Raw genomic sequence first — 17,345 nt, forward strand, 5'->3', positions numbered from 1 at the left:
CAGAGTAATACAAGCCCAGTGAAAAAAGAAATCCAAGAGACACGGACAAAGGCTTCCACAGGATTGAACCTCAGCTTTGGAGGCAGGCTTGGAGCTCAGCAGCAATTACTGCTTGTTTCTGGCAGTCCTGTCCCCCAACTTGCCCACCTAAGGGCTTGCCGCAGGGAGGATACTCAGCGAGAAGAAATCACAGACATGGTGGCAAACACAAAAGCTGGATCTGGCATCAGAGGGGTCAGTACCAAGAAGGGAGGTAGCGTTGGGGACCTCTCAAGCATGTTGGACAGCTTGATGGCCAGGATGAAAAACAGGGGACGTGCAAAGACTGAGAAGACAACTGAGCACTGACAATTTCACACTGAAAAGATGCAAAGTTAGTAGAGCAGATGAAAGATCCTCAATTGTTAAGAGGAAAAACATTTACAGAGCGGCAATGTTCTTTCCAACAGTGCAAAGCCCAGAAATTAAATTATAAACAATCTTCTCTTACAACATTCCAGAAGTGCATAATTAGGTTGGTCATTCCTAACCTTAACAGTCCCCATCTCCTACAGCTCACAAAGGAAGGAAAAAAATAACCCCAACCAAACAAAAAAAAACATCAGGAAACACTTCTACCCAACAGCACAAGCTTCAGGGATTTACACACTAGAAATGTGATCTCATTTTCAAGACATCTAGTACACTCCCCTTAGGGCAGGGATGTCTTGCTTCCAATTGATTGTATAGATTAATAATTCTGCATAGCAAAAGGAACCACCTTCATGTTTTACTACCCAAATATGAGCAGTTCCTGGCTCTAGAGTAAAATCCTCATCTCTCCTGTAAGATAATGCTGAAGCTACAGGGATGAGCTCTGCAGCCATTTCACCAGATTAGAAAACTGGACAGGGCGATTCTCTATAGTGCTGGGATTTCAGTTGGGAAATATGTGCCTGTTAGATTAAGCCCAGATATGATGTGTGTATTTCCCAAGGGGATACAATTCACCCAAGAGCTACAGACCCAACCAAAGAATACACATGGCAGTGATCACACATGTATCGGTGAGACCTCGGGCTTTGCAGGAAAACAGGATGAATCAAACAGGATTAGAGGATTTGACCTGTCTGTCTCTGTAAGCCAACACACTCTTTGGGTCTCCCTCACTGTATTTTCACCTCCTGTGCAAAGAAGAGGAGTACAAATTGCATTACACTGGGGTGAGAAGGGCTCTCTGACCATAAACAGACTGTTGCTCTCCCATTTAATTCCCCTTCCAAGCCCCCAGACAGGGTGTTCCACACTGCTCCTCTATGCTGCAGCACAAAGTAAAAGGGGAAACACAGATTTGCAGATGGTTTCATTCTCAGACCTACTGTCCTGTCTGTCCCTGCACCCCATGTGAACATGAACTCCTTTGCAGCACTGTCTTTACCTGGTGTGCTTTTCAAGAATCAAGAAGCACAAATCATCTGTTAGCAGCTGTCCTATATCAAAACAATAGGACACCTCTGCACTTGTGCAGGAATGGCCACCCCTGCCCTCCTAACAAGTCCAGGGAGCATCACAGGGACTCCTCAAAGGTCATTCCATTCCAAGCTACTATCTGCACTCCTTAAGAATAGGCTCTTTCATTTTCAGAGAATGGTTTGAGTTGGAAAGGACCTTACAGATCATTTAGTCCCAGTCCTCCTGCTAGGGGCCTAGAGCCTCCCTCTACCATGGTCACTTCTGCTGCCCCACAGCCCCCTCATGCACCACGAGGCTCCTTTCTCAGCCTTCTGTGCTTTCCCCACCACGGTCAGTCAGGCAAGGGCTGACAAGACATCCAAGACGCCAACTGTTTTCCCTGAGAAGCCCTCATCAACATGTTTGCTATCACTCCACTGGACAAACACCACGACAAGCAGAGCCCCTAAGTCTGGGTGATGCTTGGCTCCAGCTGGACCTGTGCTCAGCCCTACACTGGGTGGCAGATGACAGAGATCAGACCTCCTGTTCACCTAGTCCAAAGACTGGAAAAGGAATGGCATTTAGGAAGGAGCCACCCAGGCTCAGAGGCCAGCCCAGGAGCAGCACTTATCAAAGCAAAGCTACAGACAGATTTCAGGGTGAGCGCAGGGCCCTGGCGGCCCCTCCCACCTTGATCCCAGAGTGACCATCTGGCTGCAGCCCTGCTCTGCAAACAAGCCCGACAGGCCTGTCCTCCACCGACCCACCGGCAGCAGGAAGCTGCACGGGGACTGCAGGAGGCACCTCCTCGCTAATTAATCCCGCCCTGCCCAAGCGAGGCTTCCAACCTTCCAACCTCCGGAAGGACATTTACAGACATCATCAAAGAAAGCATTCTGCAGGGCCCCGAAGGTTCAGTGACACTTTCAGTCTCTTTGAATTGGAAATCAGGACAAACGGGAACTTCCAGCAGAAGCCAAGTCAGGTTATTCACGCTGCTAGCTCAATTTCAGCTCCTCAGTAACTAAAAGCTTGCATAAAGATACAACACAACACAAAGATACAAGACAAGTGGACGGACTCGCTGTGAGAATAAAAGATTTGAGGTTAAACATCTGCAGAAATGACCTTTAGGGAATGGAGACAATTCCACAGACATTGTAACAGTGGCCAAAAGCTGGGCTTGTATTCTGAGTGGGAGAGGAAACGGGCCCAAAGAGGCCCCAGCCAGAAATGTGTATGAGACAGGGTAAAATCCTGATGTGGTTGCTGTGGTTCACACTAATGTGAGGCAGCGAGCGCACCGGAGGAGGGAGGCTTGGTCTGCTGTGACACTCAGCTCCATCTGGACACAGACAGCAGGAAGGCAGAGCTGCAAAACACCAGCTCCTGCCGACAGAGGGAAAGGGAGAGAGATGAAAATAGTGCAGAGGTGGACAAAGGGTTTATCTGGCTACTGCTGGTTACAAAACTCAAAGGACAACAGCAGCTTATCAAGAAGCTTGTGAATGAGGTGTTTGGGCTCCACAGGGAGCTCCTTGCAACTCCACATGAGCGAGAAGTCACTCCCCCCTTTCTAGGCTGACTAGAAAGCAACAGCCTTCCCTGCAATGTCAGGGACTTCACACTGGTTAAGACAACTGTAAGGAGCTGTAAAGAGCCCCAAGGGCTGCTGGGGGGACAGCGTGAGGTTTGCACATACACCACAACCAAGGGAGAAGGCCATGATGCCTGTGAAGGCTCTGCATGCACCATGGGGAATGCAAGACCAGGCCTTCCTTTTCTGGCCCTCAGCTGAGGGACACCCAGTCAGTCCTGCTTTTTCTAACAGCAAGTGAGGCTCCTGCCAAGAAAGCGCTGCTGCTGTGGAATGTGCTGGGCCAGCAGTACAGCTCATTCCTGGAAAAGCATCAACTCAGCGGGAGACCAAGGAGAGGAGAAGAGAGGGAAAATTGGGAAGAGGGGGAGGGTGGGAAACAAAGTCTGAAAGCTTGGACTTCCACACCTGGGGAAGCAGAGAGCAGTCTGCTCACCAGCACCTCCTCGTCATGGGCTGCCAGCACAACAGCCCTGCCCAGCAGCAGCCCTATGCTCTAGGAGCACTCTCTGCCAGCCAGATACCTCCAGAGCAGATCTGGGACCACACAGGCCAAGGCAGATGTCTGTGGGGAAGAGGAGCAAGGCTCATTTCCCCCCATCATGTTAATAATTAATTAAATTTAATGACAGATCTCCACAAGGAGATGACAAAGCAGCCTCCACATGTGTCCTGTCCTCTAGATACTGACCAGCTCACATTACTCTCTCCTTGCATAAACAATTTTGCAAGACTCTCCCCAGGAAACCGACTCAACCTCCTACCCGACGGGAAGGGGTTTTGAAGCATGACAGGCTGTAGATGGCTGCACCTACTCTGCACATCCAGCTGGGCTGCCATCAGCAACAGCTCTGCTAACTGGGTCTGTAAGACATACAGAGAACCCCCATAAAACCAACAGGCTGTTAATAAAGCTCACAACAAACTTTCACCACAAAACATGTGCCAAAGACAATGAAAAGAACTCACGCAAAGAAGAGCCTTTCAGTGTGACAACAGCTGCATGGTGGCAAAGACAGAACTCTGTCCCAGATTGCAAGCTATGGCAGTACCCTGAAAAATGGGCAAACACTGATAATACTATGTCCCTCTGGTCCTAAAATGCAGGAGGCAGAAGAGAGCATGAGGGGTCTGAACACTCATAAGAAACTTTTCTGACCACTGCTAGGCCAGGGACTTTTAATTGTTTTTCTTCCTCATCTGTTTTTGACGGTGTCAAAAGTGGATGGCACAAAAAATTCCCTGTATAAAAAAACAGTGAATAGATCACGTTTAGTAGCCTTAATATACTTCATCAATTTCACTAACACCAGTCTTATTCACCAAACTCCATTCAAGACATAGAGCAACAAGTAACCTACCAAGCATCCTTTACCAGGCCAGCCAGGCTTGCCCTCCAGCCAGCAACCCAGCAAGCATGAAAATACTGTTCAACTCCTGGAAGAAAGAGACAGGAGAGGTGCTCCAGTCCCAACCAAACCAGTCATGTGCTAGCACACAATTTTCTCAACTAGAGGTCCAGAAAGCAGATGAAAACCATCCAGCAGGACCCAATACATTACTGTAAATATAAAGTCTTCACAGTTACCATGTACAGAATTCAGTTCAGGTCCTACTAGGACTCACCTCCACACCAGGAATCATCTTCATTTTCAACAAGAGGGCAAGCTTCCCCTCAGTTTAGAAGAGGACAGTGTTTTGGATCACTGTAGCACCAGGTCCAACTGCTGCTTTTCTTTGACACTGTGAGCTCACCTGACCCTGTCACATACCATGCAAAACCTTCCACCAGCTGTCTCTGACAGCTGCACCAAAGGTTGGGTAATGGCCATTGACCTCCAGAAATCACCATCACAGGACATGGAATGTTTCTCTTGTGGAGGGTCTCAAAGCCACCTGCCAACTCCTAGGTCCTTGAAGGACAGAAGAGTGCAGGGGAAGGATGCACAACCTGTCCACAAGTCTGTATCCCATGAGCTCGGTAACTGTGTTGAACTGGTCATGCTACACATTAGCTATTCCCAAAGGGAGTCCAGAAAAACTCATCACATGTTATTACTGCAATAGGGCCATCTCCTGTGTGTGTGGATCTCCTGGTAAGTCACATTACAAGACCACCCTGATTTTGAGCTTCCTAATTATCTGCAGTACTGACATCAAGTTCCCTTGAAGCTTCTCTCCTGTAAGTTACATGCAGAGTGACCACAAACATTTAGTACCAACACCACATGTTGATCAACCAGGAGTACACCTGGACCCTACAGTCAACATGGCCAGACACAGTCCCACCTCACATTTACAAACCCTTCTACATGGCACAGCTAAGTCAGACCCAGCTCCAACATCAGGCACACTGGCAGAGATGTTACACACCTTGTGTTAGTTTGGAGCTGCCCCAAGGAAACCCAGAGCTTACCCATAAACTGATGCAGATGTTGATATCCTCAAAGTCCCCTGACACTTCCAGGATGACTAGACAAGGAATAGTCTTGAAGAGTTTTCCTAACTCTAACTGTTTGGCCCCAGCTGAAACAACACATTTTTAATCTAGAAGAAAAATCCACCTCACAGGACCCCCTTCGAGACCTAAAGGTGCATTTACCAGCTCCAGGTCTAAGGCAAGTTTGCCATAAGGGACTCAGCTCTGCAGCCAAAACCATGAAAATCCACCCTTCTCAGAGCCACCAAAAACAGTAAGAAAACTCAAACGAACACAGTGCAAGAGGAAGACTTCATGCATTGAGGCCCTATATGGATTTCCAGTATGGCACAGCCCCATCTGGGCCCACAGGCAAGTCTCTGTGTGAATGGCACTAACATACTGGTTGAGCTAGGCAGGGCTGAATGAACTGGGACAGCTGGTTAGCTGTATGCAAACACAAGTTTGCATATCCATCACAGCTTCTGAAAAAAGCTTCAGTTTGAGAAGCTGCTACTCCCTGGAGCCAACCAGGCAACAGCCATCAGCACTGCAGCAACTTTCTCCCTGCCCTGATGGCATCAGGCTACCAAGTCAAGGTTGTCACCTGCTGCTGACACTGCTCTAGCTGTCAACAACAGCAGCACAGCACAATGTAGTGTACAGGGGACAACCTATTTGCTCACAGGTCATGAGACACAAAAACACCATGAGTAAGTAGCCAGAGTAATGCTGAGGGAAAGAGTTGAAGCCCAGGCAGTGGCAGGTTACTGCACTAACACCAGCTCCCCTGCTATAATAATCCATGCAGAGCCAAAGCTCCTGAAACACAGACCCCTCTGGCAGACTCTCAGTGTCCCCAGAACCAGCCTGTAGCCATCAGCAAACAAGGAAAAGTCCACAAACTCTGTTACCCAGACCCAGAACTCCCAGCCTATCACAGAGACAGCTGCCAGCGATCAGAGGGGCCACGTAGCAAATAAATTCCTCTCCAAACCCTAGGGGCAGGTCAAAAACCAGCAGAGGAAGGACCTTCCCACACAGCAGCCAGTGACAGCCCTCCCAGAAACAGAGCTTTGCTCCAAGTCGTGTGAGGAAGCCTTTCCCCCTTCAGCTTCTGTCTTCAGCCAGGACCAGAAGGACAGATTCCCACTGCAGCAACTCAGCCACTGCTCACACTGCACCCTCTTTTCCTCCAGCTCTACCTACTAACAAATTTTAGCCAACAAGACACAAGGACAAATACCCCAGTGAGGAGATAATCACCACAAAGGATTTAGTGGAGTAGGGTACCCAAATGCTGCTTCTGCTGCCTTCCATAGTTAGCTGGGAGTGGAAAATGCCTCTGACATGTACCCATTAACAAATAACTGATACAACAACCACAACAGTCCCAACCCTCCACTGTGATACAGAATTACACAGCACAGGAAGGTCAGGCTAGGCATCTCTGCCTGCCAAAGCCTCCTGAGAGTTCCAGCCCATTCCCGGATGGGTTTAATATTAGTGCTACAGTAGTAACAATATGTGAAACCAAGAGCTTTGGGGCTCAGGGAAACACTAATGCTTCAGCTCTGCAAGCTAATGCAGTCCTCAGAGACCACAGCCCAAAAGCTCACACTCTCTCCTAAGGCCACCATGGCATTACACAGATAAGCACATGGACAAAGCAGACAAAGTCACAGAGATTAGACTAATTCCCCTATTTGTACCTTATTGAAACGCCTTCCAAAAAGCCTTTATAAAAGGATTTTGTCCAAAAATTTCCAACAGCAGCCACCAGGGATTAAGTTTTACTTAACTTGCCAGCTGCTGCCTAACAAGCCAGCACCAGCGGGACAAACAGTAACACAGCCACGTGGTGCCACATCCCCCTTCTGGAAAACAACAATCCATCCAGCACAGGTCAGAAGGGCAGGCTCTGAATAACAAACAAGGGATGGAGAGAGGAGGAAATCAATAGGAAACACCAAAAACACACAGCTCTGACTGCTGCTTCATCAGATGTGCAACATGATGCAAAGCTGGTGCAACACGAAGGCAATTTCCTGCAGACTGTGGTGTGCCGTGATATGCAAGCCCAGCTCCTCTTCATGGGCTTTTTCACAGATCAAATATCTCAAACCACAACATTGTTCTGTCTATTTGGATGCAGTCAAGGGTGGAGGAGTAGCAATTCATTACAGTAGGTACCCTCAGCTCAGAACACTTCAGCAACTGCCATGCAGACATGGAAGAGGCTTCCCACCCCTTTAAGTACACTGAGCTCAAAAAGTACTTCAGGAATTTCAACTATGCTCGCTACACCTCTGCATATACAGCTTTCAAGTCTAGATGAAGGGCCTGATGCCCACCCTGAGAGAGGATTGAAGCCAAACCCATGTGCGCAGCAGAAAAGCTGCAGGGAAACCAGATTTTCTTTGCTTATACTCACAATGAAGGGCCTGATGCCCACCCTGAGAGAGGATTGAAGCCAAACCCATGTGCCAGATTTTCGTTGCTTATACTCACAGACCCTTCTTTCCTGAGCATCCCCACGTGCATAGTGATGGGTGGCAGCCTCCACCTTGAAGAATTCACATCTGCTAGGAGACAGGTGAAGAAATCACAGGAGAAAGAGGCCAGGAGCTTGATGAACAAGAGGGACTTACTGAAAGCTCAGTCCTCCAAGTACAATGACCTTGGGCTCATGGTCCATCTACCTCCACCCCTGCACACCAGCATCTTCCTTCTTAGAGGCCATTATGAAACACAGCCTCCCCAGCAACATCCTGCTCTTACTGCAGCCATGTAGGAAGGAACATCACTGCTTACACTACCACCCAGAAGACCCAGTACCCACCTTGCAGGTGAGCCAGTGTCTGCGATTTGGGAACGGCAAAGTTCTAGATGAAATTCTAGAGTTCACTTTAGAAAAAATATGTATCTCAGCAGGAACCAGAAAACTGAGTGGTGGGGCCACAACTATCATACCATAACAACAAAAAATGCTCAGGTTGTGACCCAAATTATGGTGGTTTATGAGCCATTTTTTATGGCATTTTGCCTTGACCTCCAAGACTGAACCATCCTGGAGCACAGCTGTACCACAGCTGGGGCACACCAATTTACTTTGCAGCAATTTCTGAGACATCAAGGTAGGTTTTTGCTCTGTACTGGAATTTGGAGGACCAGAGTCCTTCAGATGATTTCAGAACACTGAACTGCACCAAAACAGCTGCATTCATACGGCTGAGTAAAGGTTTCTTGACCTTTCTTTCTTTTTTTCAGAAATGACAAAAGAGGCTTAAAATTAAGAAACATTCCCATCAAGCACATAACTGAAAACAATGCCTCTCCAAGAAAAATGCTGGCTTCAACATGACACCATATTTTGGGAGAAAATACATTCAGTCAAAAAAAAAATTTTGACCAGTTCTGGCTGCAAACTAGTTCAATAGCTGTTGTAAAGCTTCATTGTTTGCATAGGACACACAAGGCCTTAGGGAAATTGGTCTGCAGCCTGATTTGGCTAACTTGGCTTTCGGAACACCACCCCTGGGCAAAGAAACCACGCTGCCACTGCCATCCAATGTGGCCTTCAGAGCACAGCTCCAACCACAACTGAGAATGCTGGACACCTACAGAGTCAGTAATAGCTGGGTCTGAACAGCAGGACACAGGGCCAGGCACAGACAATACAACCCAGGGAAGCAGGGAATACTGTCAGCTAACCATCTCCATCTTCACCTCAACCCTGGCACTGCTGTAGCCCCCACCACCACCACAACACTTGTGGTCTCCAGCAGCAGCTCCAGCCAGAATCAGCTCCGGTGTCCATGGGCCACCCCAAGCACGGGCAGCATTACAGGAACTCCCCACCACAAATGCAGACAGTGGTTAGCAGCTCTCTGCCAAATCCTCAGCAGCTCAGGAGACAGAGGCACAGGCTGCCGCAACCTACATGCAAAATGTCTGAAGTAACTGCTGGTGGGCCCTTGCTAACCAGGGCAGCTCACCTCACAGCAGGCACGGAAACACAACCTCCAGAGCACAACAGATGGGGTGCTGTGGCCTTTCATGTGTAAAGTGCTCCTCTCCACATGGAAGGGACAGGGACTGACTAGAAACTGGAAAAAAGTGATGGCCACCTTCCAGTAGGGCCAATGCTGTCACTTAGAGCACCACAAAGGACGTGAACACGCAAGGGAGTTTTGCAGGCCCTTTCACTCACAAATTTCTTGCCAACCTCTCCCAGTATGAAATTCATGCTGACATGGAAGCAGTCTCCATCAGGGGCATGGGACAGGCAAAGGTCTTCTGGAGACAGCAAAAGTTTCCAATTAAAAATGAATTTTAAGAAGTTCCCAAAATCAAAATAAAACAACTCCCCCAACACATGTTACAAAGAGCTGGCAGGAAAGGCAGGGGCACCATGCCAGGGCTCACCACTGCTTAGAAACTGACACTGCTTATTAAGTTTAGGATCCCTTCCCCAGCTCCCAGCATTTCCAGCCAGAAGGACAGTCACCACTGGTATCAATTTCAAAAAGACCCTGCAATAAAAATAAATCACTCAGCCTTTCAGAGAGCATCAACACGTTTCCTCATGCACATGTGCAGAGATGAGGCTGCCAAATACCAATGGCATCTGACCCCTTCACTGGGAATTCCCGCAGCGCCCGCTTTGTTCTGTCTCCAGAGCGCTGTCCTAATCACTGCCTCGTACCCAGCTTTGGAGAGCAGGTGATAATTAAGCAGGTCTGGATAAGACACTGGGCCAGTGATTAGCTGGATACCAATTTTCACTTCACAGCTGCAACCAAGGAATCACTCACCACAGCCATGAAACTCAAATTGGAATGGAGACCTTCAAGAGGGAGAAACCAGCAGGGGCAGGAGGAGCAGCACCATCCCACCACTGTACCTCAGATCACTGCTGTTCTCCCAGCAATGCAGAACCAGTAGGATGGGGAGGGAGGAGTGGTCCCCTTGCAGAAGAATGGGGCCCTTCTGCTCTCCAGCCTACAAGAGGGGAGGTGGCCAAGTGAAGATAAACAAAATGATCACCAAAGTGATTTCTTCACAGGCAAAAGAAATTCAAACTTTTAGCACTCCACAATTTATGGAAAGACAAGGCAGAACTTCAGGCTAGGTGCTAAGGATTTACATGGACACACAATTTGCACTCATTAAAATGCTCTGAAATGTTTAGCTTAAACTTTAGCATGCTCCTGTGGGAGCACATTTTGATCAATAGAAAATGAGCAGTATCAGTAAGGAACAATGAATCAAAAGAAATGACATTTCACCTGATATAAGAATATTCTCAGAGTTGTACCAGATGAAAAGACAAATCTGTAGTTCAGCTGAGGCAAACAGGCACAATACCTGTCTGGTGAGAAGTCCATGCTGCCCAGGTACATTTCTCATGATGGACTTGGGTAGGAGACAACACTTGACACACGACTGAAGCCTATGTCCCAGCAAACTACAAACTACAGACCACCACCATGGTTGTTCCCTTCCCAACTGCACAGGTGCCCAGAAGAATTTACAGTCCTGTTCTTGCAGCACCTCTATGGAACTGAGAGCTGTGTCATGCTAAGAGGCACACAATTGTTTGCCCAAGAAGCTCCCAGTGTCAGGTGGACAAGACAAGGCACAGCTGGAAATTCCATTTTATGGATTAAGAAAAAAAAAAAAAAAAGTCTGCTCAAAATCCCATGAAAAACCTGGGGGAAGGTCTGATGGAGAATATGGATGTCAAAAGCAGTCACAGCACTGCACTGATCTAAGGCCCTCTCCTGCTGATAGCACACAGCTCTTACCTGCAAAACACTGAATGAAAATATTCAAGGTGGAGGAAGAAACCTTCTCTCTCTAATGAGTGCAATGTTAGCAGCCAAGGATAGTTCCACACTTCATGGTGAGACACATCCACACAAAGCATCTCAGGTCCAAGAAGAGTCTACCACGTCTGTGCACTGCCACACTCGCACCACCCATCAGCTGACCTTCATGTGCCTCCCCTTCTGCGATTAGCAGCACACAAAGCCAACAAGGGCACAAATATCTGCACCCTGTTATGTACAGCTGTAGCCCACTGCATCAGAACAAAACCCTGCAGCCTTCCTGCTGCTCACAACTGCTCTCCCCAGGACCAGGTGCAGGAATTCTTTTCATATCTCCTCCTTGCCACCCAGAAGTGACACCACTCTTGGGTCTTAATTATTTGAAGCTGAGCACTAACTCCTGCCATAGCCCGACAACTCCACAGCCACCCAGGGGAACCTCAGTTCACATTTCCAAGGAGATATAAACACTGAAGCTGCTCCATCACTACTCTGATTCTCAGAGCAAACAAATATTAACAAGATAAACAAAAGAATGAAAAATCCCACACACCAAGACTGAGGCTGTAATACTGCCTTGGGGATGGGGTTAGCTGAAGGGGATAACAGACCAGAGATCCACAGCCTGGATAAAAGGAGGAAGAGCAAGAAAGAGTCAGACTGGGCTACAGAAGTGAGAGGAAACATTGGAGATTCTGCTCCAGCTGGCTCTGGAAGGTGAGATGTCTCCATTCCTAATAAGATGAGAGGAAAAGTTTTGTTTATGCCACAGGGATCCAGCAGAAGGTCCAAAGCAGAACCATGAGACCTGCAGGCCTCCTCCTCATTGATCAGCTGCCCTAAGGCCATCTACTTTTCTCATTGAGGGGGCTTTAACCTGGGTCCTACTCCTGGACACTGCCCAGCTGAGAGACAGCAGCCCAGCACAAGCCAGACAGAAGGCACCCTGAGGGAATCCCCTCAGGGAAGGAGCTGAGAGGAATACATGTGTGAGAGAGAAATGCTTTTTCCTGTCACACAGCTTCTGAATGCCACCATTGTTAACCTCCAGTCTAGTTTTCACTAATTGCCCATGCATTTGTAGCCAAGCAGCCAAGGTGCCTCCTGCCCTTCTGTCTCTGATTCTCCCTGCAGGCCAATGGCTCGCTTTCTCATGGACATCAGTTACCAGGGATCATGAAATTCTGTGTGCTGCCTGGGGCTTCAGAGCTTCCCAGAGACAAGGCTGCAGCTGGACTGCTCTGGCTGTTCCCACCATGTTCCAGCCAACCACCAGCACATTCTTCAGCTCTCTGGAAAGCAGCAGAGACAGCTTTCCTGAAGAAGCATCCATGGTGACAGAGGCTTGCTCTGTCTCTCACACTCCAGGCCTTGCACATGCTGCTCCAACTGCACAACTCATTGCCCAGGACTTCTCCAAGGAACAGGCTGCCCACCAACAGCCCCCGATCCCCTCTCAGATGCACCTTCCCTTCCAGAGCAATTTATGCTTCCCAAACAAATTAGCTGAACTGATAACAATAAAAATCCCATCCCATGCATTTCTGATGCAACTGATCTTGCTATCCCCCACTATAACTCCCTTTGCTGCTTTATCATTGAGTTTTGTTAATATATCATCTAGCTCCTCTTCTAGAACCTTAAAGAGATAGAGGATGAAAAGGCACAGCACAAAACCTCACAGCCACCAGACCCCTCTTCCCAACGCAACCCCTCTTCCCCACTGCTATTTATTACTAAACTTTGTTTATAGTTGTGCACTCTCCCACCCACATGGCAATGTTTCATTCAAGACAAGTTTGAATTCACTTCAAGAACAACATTTCAAAGGATCCCAAAGCATTTGTTTACAAACAGCGTGCATGGAGAATTCACTTCTCCCACCAATGAACGTGGTCCCCTCTGAGACAGGGAGAGGCAGCTGTTTCATAGCACCCAACGCTACTCAACAGCTGAGGGACAGGAAACGATCCACAGACAACTGATATTGCTGAGGAAATTTATGGAAAATGAGGGTTGGAGACTTCTATTTGCCAGGAGAGAAGGGGGAAGCTTCTGAGGATTAAAGCTCTCCACTGGGTCAGGAGGAATTTAGGGAGGCAAAGCGTCCCAGACTGCGGTCAAAGGAGCGACTCCAAATTTCAAGCCTCATCTGAAAGCTGGCACCTCCCAAACTAACGGGAACCTGGGCACTGGGATAATTTGGCTGAGGAAGGGAGAGCACCCCCTGCTGAGGCAGCCACACAGATCTCATCCAAGCCCCAAACAGGCCCAGCCCTGTTCAACATGAGGTACAAGCCAAAATCACAGCCTAGAGAGGTATTTGGTGCAGAGAGGAGACACTGGGAAGACTATAAAACTGAAAACACTTAGGAATCCCAGCTCTGTACACAAGACCTACTGTAAACACTAAATCTTCAGAGGAGGAAGGATCACACAACTCCTTCAAACACCAAAGTCCTAGGAATGGTAAAGGGTCACATGTTGTAGAAACCAAGAGGGTCCCAGGATGGAAAAAGAGGTCCTCAAAAAGGCTAAAGAAAAGTCAGATGTAGGAAATCTGGACAAAACAGAGTGAGGACAAAGGGTCTTACAGGGAGCTGGCTTCACATGGTACTTGCTCCCCAGAACAGTAACCAACTACCAACAGGTAGGGGACAGCAGGGGCTGCCCAGAAGATCGGTGAGTGCAACATCCAAACAAGGGACAGAACACACCTCCTCATCTCCAAAGAGTCACCCGTGATGGGAGGAACCAAAGGGCATCACAAAAGAATGATGGAAACACCAGTGCTGGAAGAGAGCTGCCCTGCAGGAGCTGGGACATGAGGCAGGGCTGCACCTCTCTTCCATACCAGAGATTGAGCATGGGACATCTCTGAGGATGAGACACGTACATGGGTACAGTGAGTCTTGCACACATCCCTTGCTCAGAGATGGGCAGCACATGGAGAGCTCTCACTCCTTCTCCATGGAGGTAGGGGAGGAGAAAGCTGGTCTTCTCTACACATTCTTCCCAAAAATGAGATGCGGAGGACAAAGCTGACAAAATGGATGTCCCTCCCCAAAATGGATGGTAGGAGAAAAAAGCTGTCCTCAAATCCATTCCATGGAAAGGGCTGATGGAGGTGGCACTATCTCCACACCCTTTTGGAGGAGGGAGCAAGGGGCACTTTCCCCAGGCAGGCACAGTGGGAGATGCCCAGGCCCTTTTGGTGGGAAACAACAGAGTAGGATACAACCTGGTACAGACAACCCAGTGTGGGCTGCATGGGAGATACCACCTCAGGCACGGTGTTGGCCAAACATCCAGAGTACGGGGAGGATGTGACCCTCAGATGGGGATGAAGGTCTCCTCCAAGGTGCCTCTGGCACCTCAAGCAGGGCATCACCAGCTCCCTCACCGAGGAGTTAGCATGGCTTCCCCAGAGCCGATGCGGGATCCGAGGACGTGCGGCTGTCCCCAGAGGCAGCACCCAGGGACAACGAACCCCAGAGAATGTGCACGGGGGGTATCGCCACCAGCCTCCCACAGGTGAGGTGGGGTGCACGGAGGGTGTGTCCGTCCAGACAGAACCCAAGGGGGTCACCATCCCCATCCCCGCCAAGGAAAGGCAACGGGGATGGAGGATGGATGGGGGTCGCCGTCCCCGCGCCGGGCACGAGGGGTACCTCCCCATCCCGGGGGTCCCGGCCCCGCCGCCCCGGGGGCGCTCCCGGGGCCGAGGGGGCAGCCAGCCCCGGCCCAGCCCCGTGAGGGCGGGAGCTCCCCAGCCACCCCCACTGCTCCCCGGGGAGGCCCACGGGGCCCGGGCTCCACGCGTGGCCCCGGGGGACCGGGCCCGGGCCCGCGCTCACCCGAAGTCGTCGTCCATGGACTTGAAGTAGAACTTGTAGTTGGGGCGGTTGAGGAGCCCCTTGAAGTCGCCGAGGGTGACGCGCTCGGCCGGGATCGGCAGCTTCACCAGGTACGGCGTCTCCTGCTCGTCCAGGTGGTAAATGATCTTCGTCTCGGCCGCCGCCATGGCGCCCCGCCCGCCGTCCCGGCCCCGCCGGAACCGGAACCGGCGCCCCTTGGGGCCGCGGCGCGGGAGCGACCCCGGGACCCGCCATGGGCCGGGACCCGGCTCAGCGGGCAGCCCGGGAGTTTGGGCCCAGATCCCGCCACGATGCTGGCCCGCATCCCGCTCCCGAGCCAAATCCCGGCTCGACAGGAGACCCCCCTTCGCTGGAGCTGACCCTCTCCTTTGGAACGGACCCCACACACCCATCCGCCCCGCTGCTGCTGTGCCCCGTGGGGGTGCATGGCCCCTGGGACTGCCCGTGGGAGCGTTGGGATTTACACTTTACATCCACATCCTCCTGTCCACAGCCTGGTACTCCCCGTGCCCCCACGTGCCCAGTGCCAGCTGGGAATATACCTCTCCCAGGCTCCCCACCCCATTCAGCTTTCACATCCTCTGTACGCCCTCTGATGCTGTTCACACACAGGGTCATTCCTGTGTCTCACAGCTTCCACTTCTGTCCACACCCCAGGCCTCCCCTTCTATCTCTGCAGCCCTAGTCCTTTATCACACACCTCCCAGCCTTCTCCATGCTCCTCATCCAGCTATGTGCCCCATGAGCACAACTTACAAAACATGAGGCATATCCATCTCTACCCTATCCTCCCATGTACAGAGCCCTTAGAGCTTCCCATGCTGTCTCAGATGGCCACCACACACAGGGACTACCACCCACCCCAGCTCCTCTCCAGCTAAGGCTTCCCTCTGAACCCCTTGTCACCATCCAAAAACTAACCCCAGTGCTCAGATCTTTTCCTCACCAAGCAGACTCTTTCCTATGCTCTTCATGAGAATCCTCTGTTCCATATACCATGGCTTCTTCAACTGGGCACCCTTTTGGCTGTGTGATTTCTTCCCATCCTCTATCTCCCCAGACCCCAGCACATTCTTACCTGTAGTCATCAGCACTGTGACCCCAGCCCCTAGAACTTGCCTCTGTTCCACAGCAGTCTCAGTCTGCCTGGTTTCCCCTCTGCACATCTTGCCAGCACCCAGCAGACACCAAGGAACCATTCCATCAGCAGTTTCCCGGAGTTGTGGCTGAGAGCAAAGCTGGGGTGGATGGAGTTTTGGGAACACCCACCAACAGGAAGGGCAAGAACCGCCTTGCACCATCCTGGATTAGAAGGAACAAATGCAGGGGAAGCACCACACCATGGGCCTGCACAGGGCACGAGACTAGATCAGCCCTCAAACTAGACTCCCCTGCCGCAGGAAAAGGAGCCAGAGAGATCCTACAGGGAACAGAGCCAAGTTCCTCAGGCAGGCTGGCTGAGCTAAATAAGCCTTCTGCTAATGCATTAAAGAGTCCTGCAGGCACTGCTGGTAATTACCTGGGCAGCACTATTAGACTGGGGGAAGAACCTGACATTAAACTGAAAAAAGAATAAAAATTCCAGGGAAGTCCTCAGGTAAGCAGAAGTTGTAAGAGGTTTGAGACTCTCCCATGTTTCCACATCAGCTCTTGGAAGATTGTAATTTCCTTATGCTCGGAGCTCTGGTAAAAGCTGGTGTACCTGGAATGAAGAATCCAGGTCAGGAATGGAAAAGTTTAGTTTAAGTTGTTTCTTCCTCTGTCAACCCTGACAGAGCTAATCTTAAAGTCCTTTTGCAACACCTCCCTGCCCCAAAAGCAGGCACATGTGAAAGAATCCCAGTGTGTCCCTGGCAGGGACACTGTCACACCCACCTCGCAGCACAGCCATGGATGCACCTCGGAGCCTGTATTGTACACATCAGACACTTTTGTTACAAAAAGGACAATTTTTGGTAGTGCTGAGTTCCCAAGGGAGCACATGCAGCTCAGGGGAGGGGTGCCACACCTCCAAGGTAGTAATAGATGAAATCTCATTGCTACAGCTGCCTTTTCTTTTAAAACAGGCCAAGTCACTGAATAGACTCAATGATAGATCAGTTTCACTGCTCACAGAGGCCTTGTGCTGTATGACTCACTGAATGGGAGTTAAGAACACAGTGCCAAAGAAATTAGCAGGAGGG

At 50.0% G+C, this 17,345-nt stretch overlaps 1 protein-coding gene across 3 annotated transcripts in view; it reads right to left on the bottom strand.

The window, feature by feature from the left end:
* Positions 1-15,331, bottom strand: part of DVL3 (dishevelled segment polarity protein 3) — a 33,791-nt gene extending 18,460 nt beyond the window's left edge. For all 3 annotated transcript variants that reach the window (XM_041405968.1, XM_041405969.1, XM_041405967.1), the window contains exon 1: positions 15,142-15,331. In XM_041405968.1, coding sequence (XP_041261902.1) covers positions 15,142-15,308 — 167 coding nt within the window. In that variant the 5' untranslated portion in view covers positions 15,309-15,331. The remainder of the gene's footprint in view (positions 1-15,141) is intronic.
* Positions 15,332-17,345: the final 2,014 nt, after the last annotated feature.

This window comes from Onychostruthus taczanowskii, unplaced genomic scaffold, assembly GCF_017590055.1.
Source record: "Onychostruthus taczanowskii isolate IOZ18803 unplaced genomic scaffold, ASM1759005v1 scaffold24, whole genome shotgun sequence".
Lineage (NCBI taxonomy): Eukaryota > Metazoa > Chordata > Aves > Passeriformes > Passeridae > Onychostruthus > Onychostruthus taczanowskii.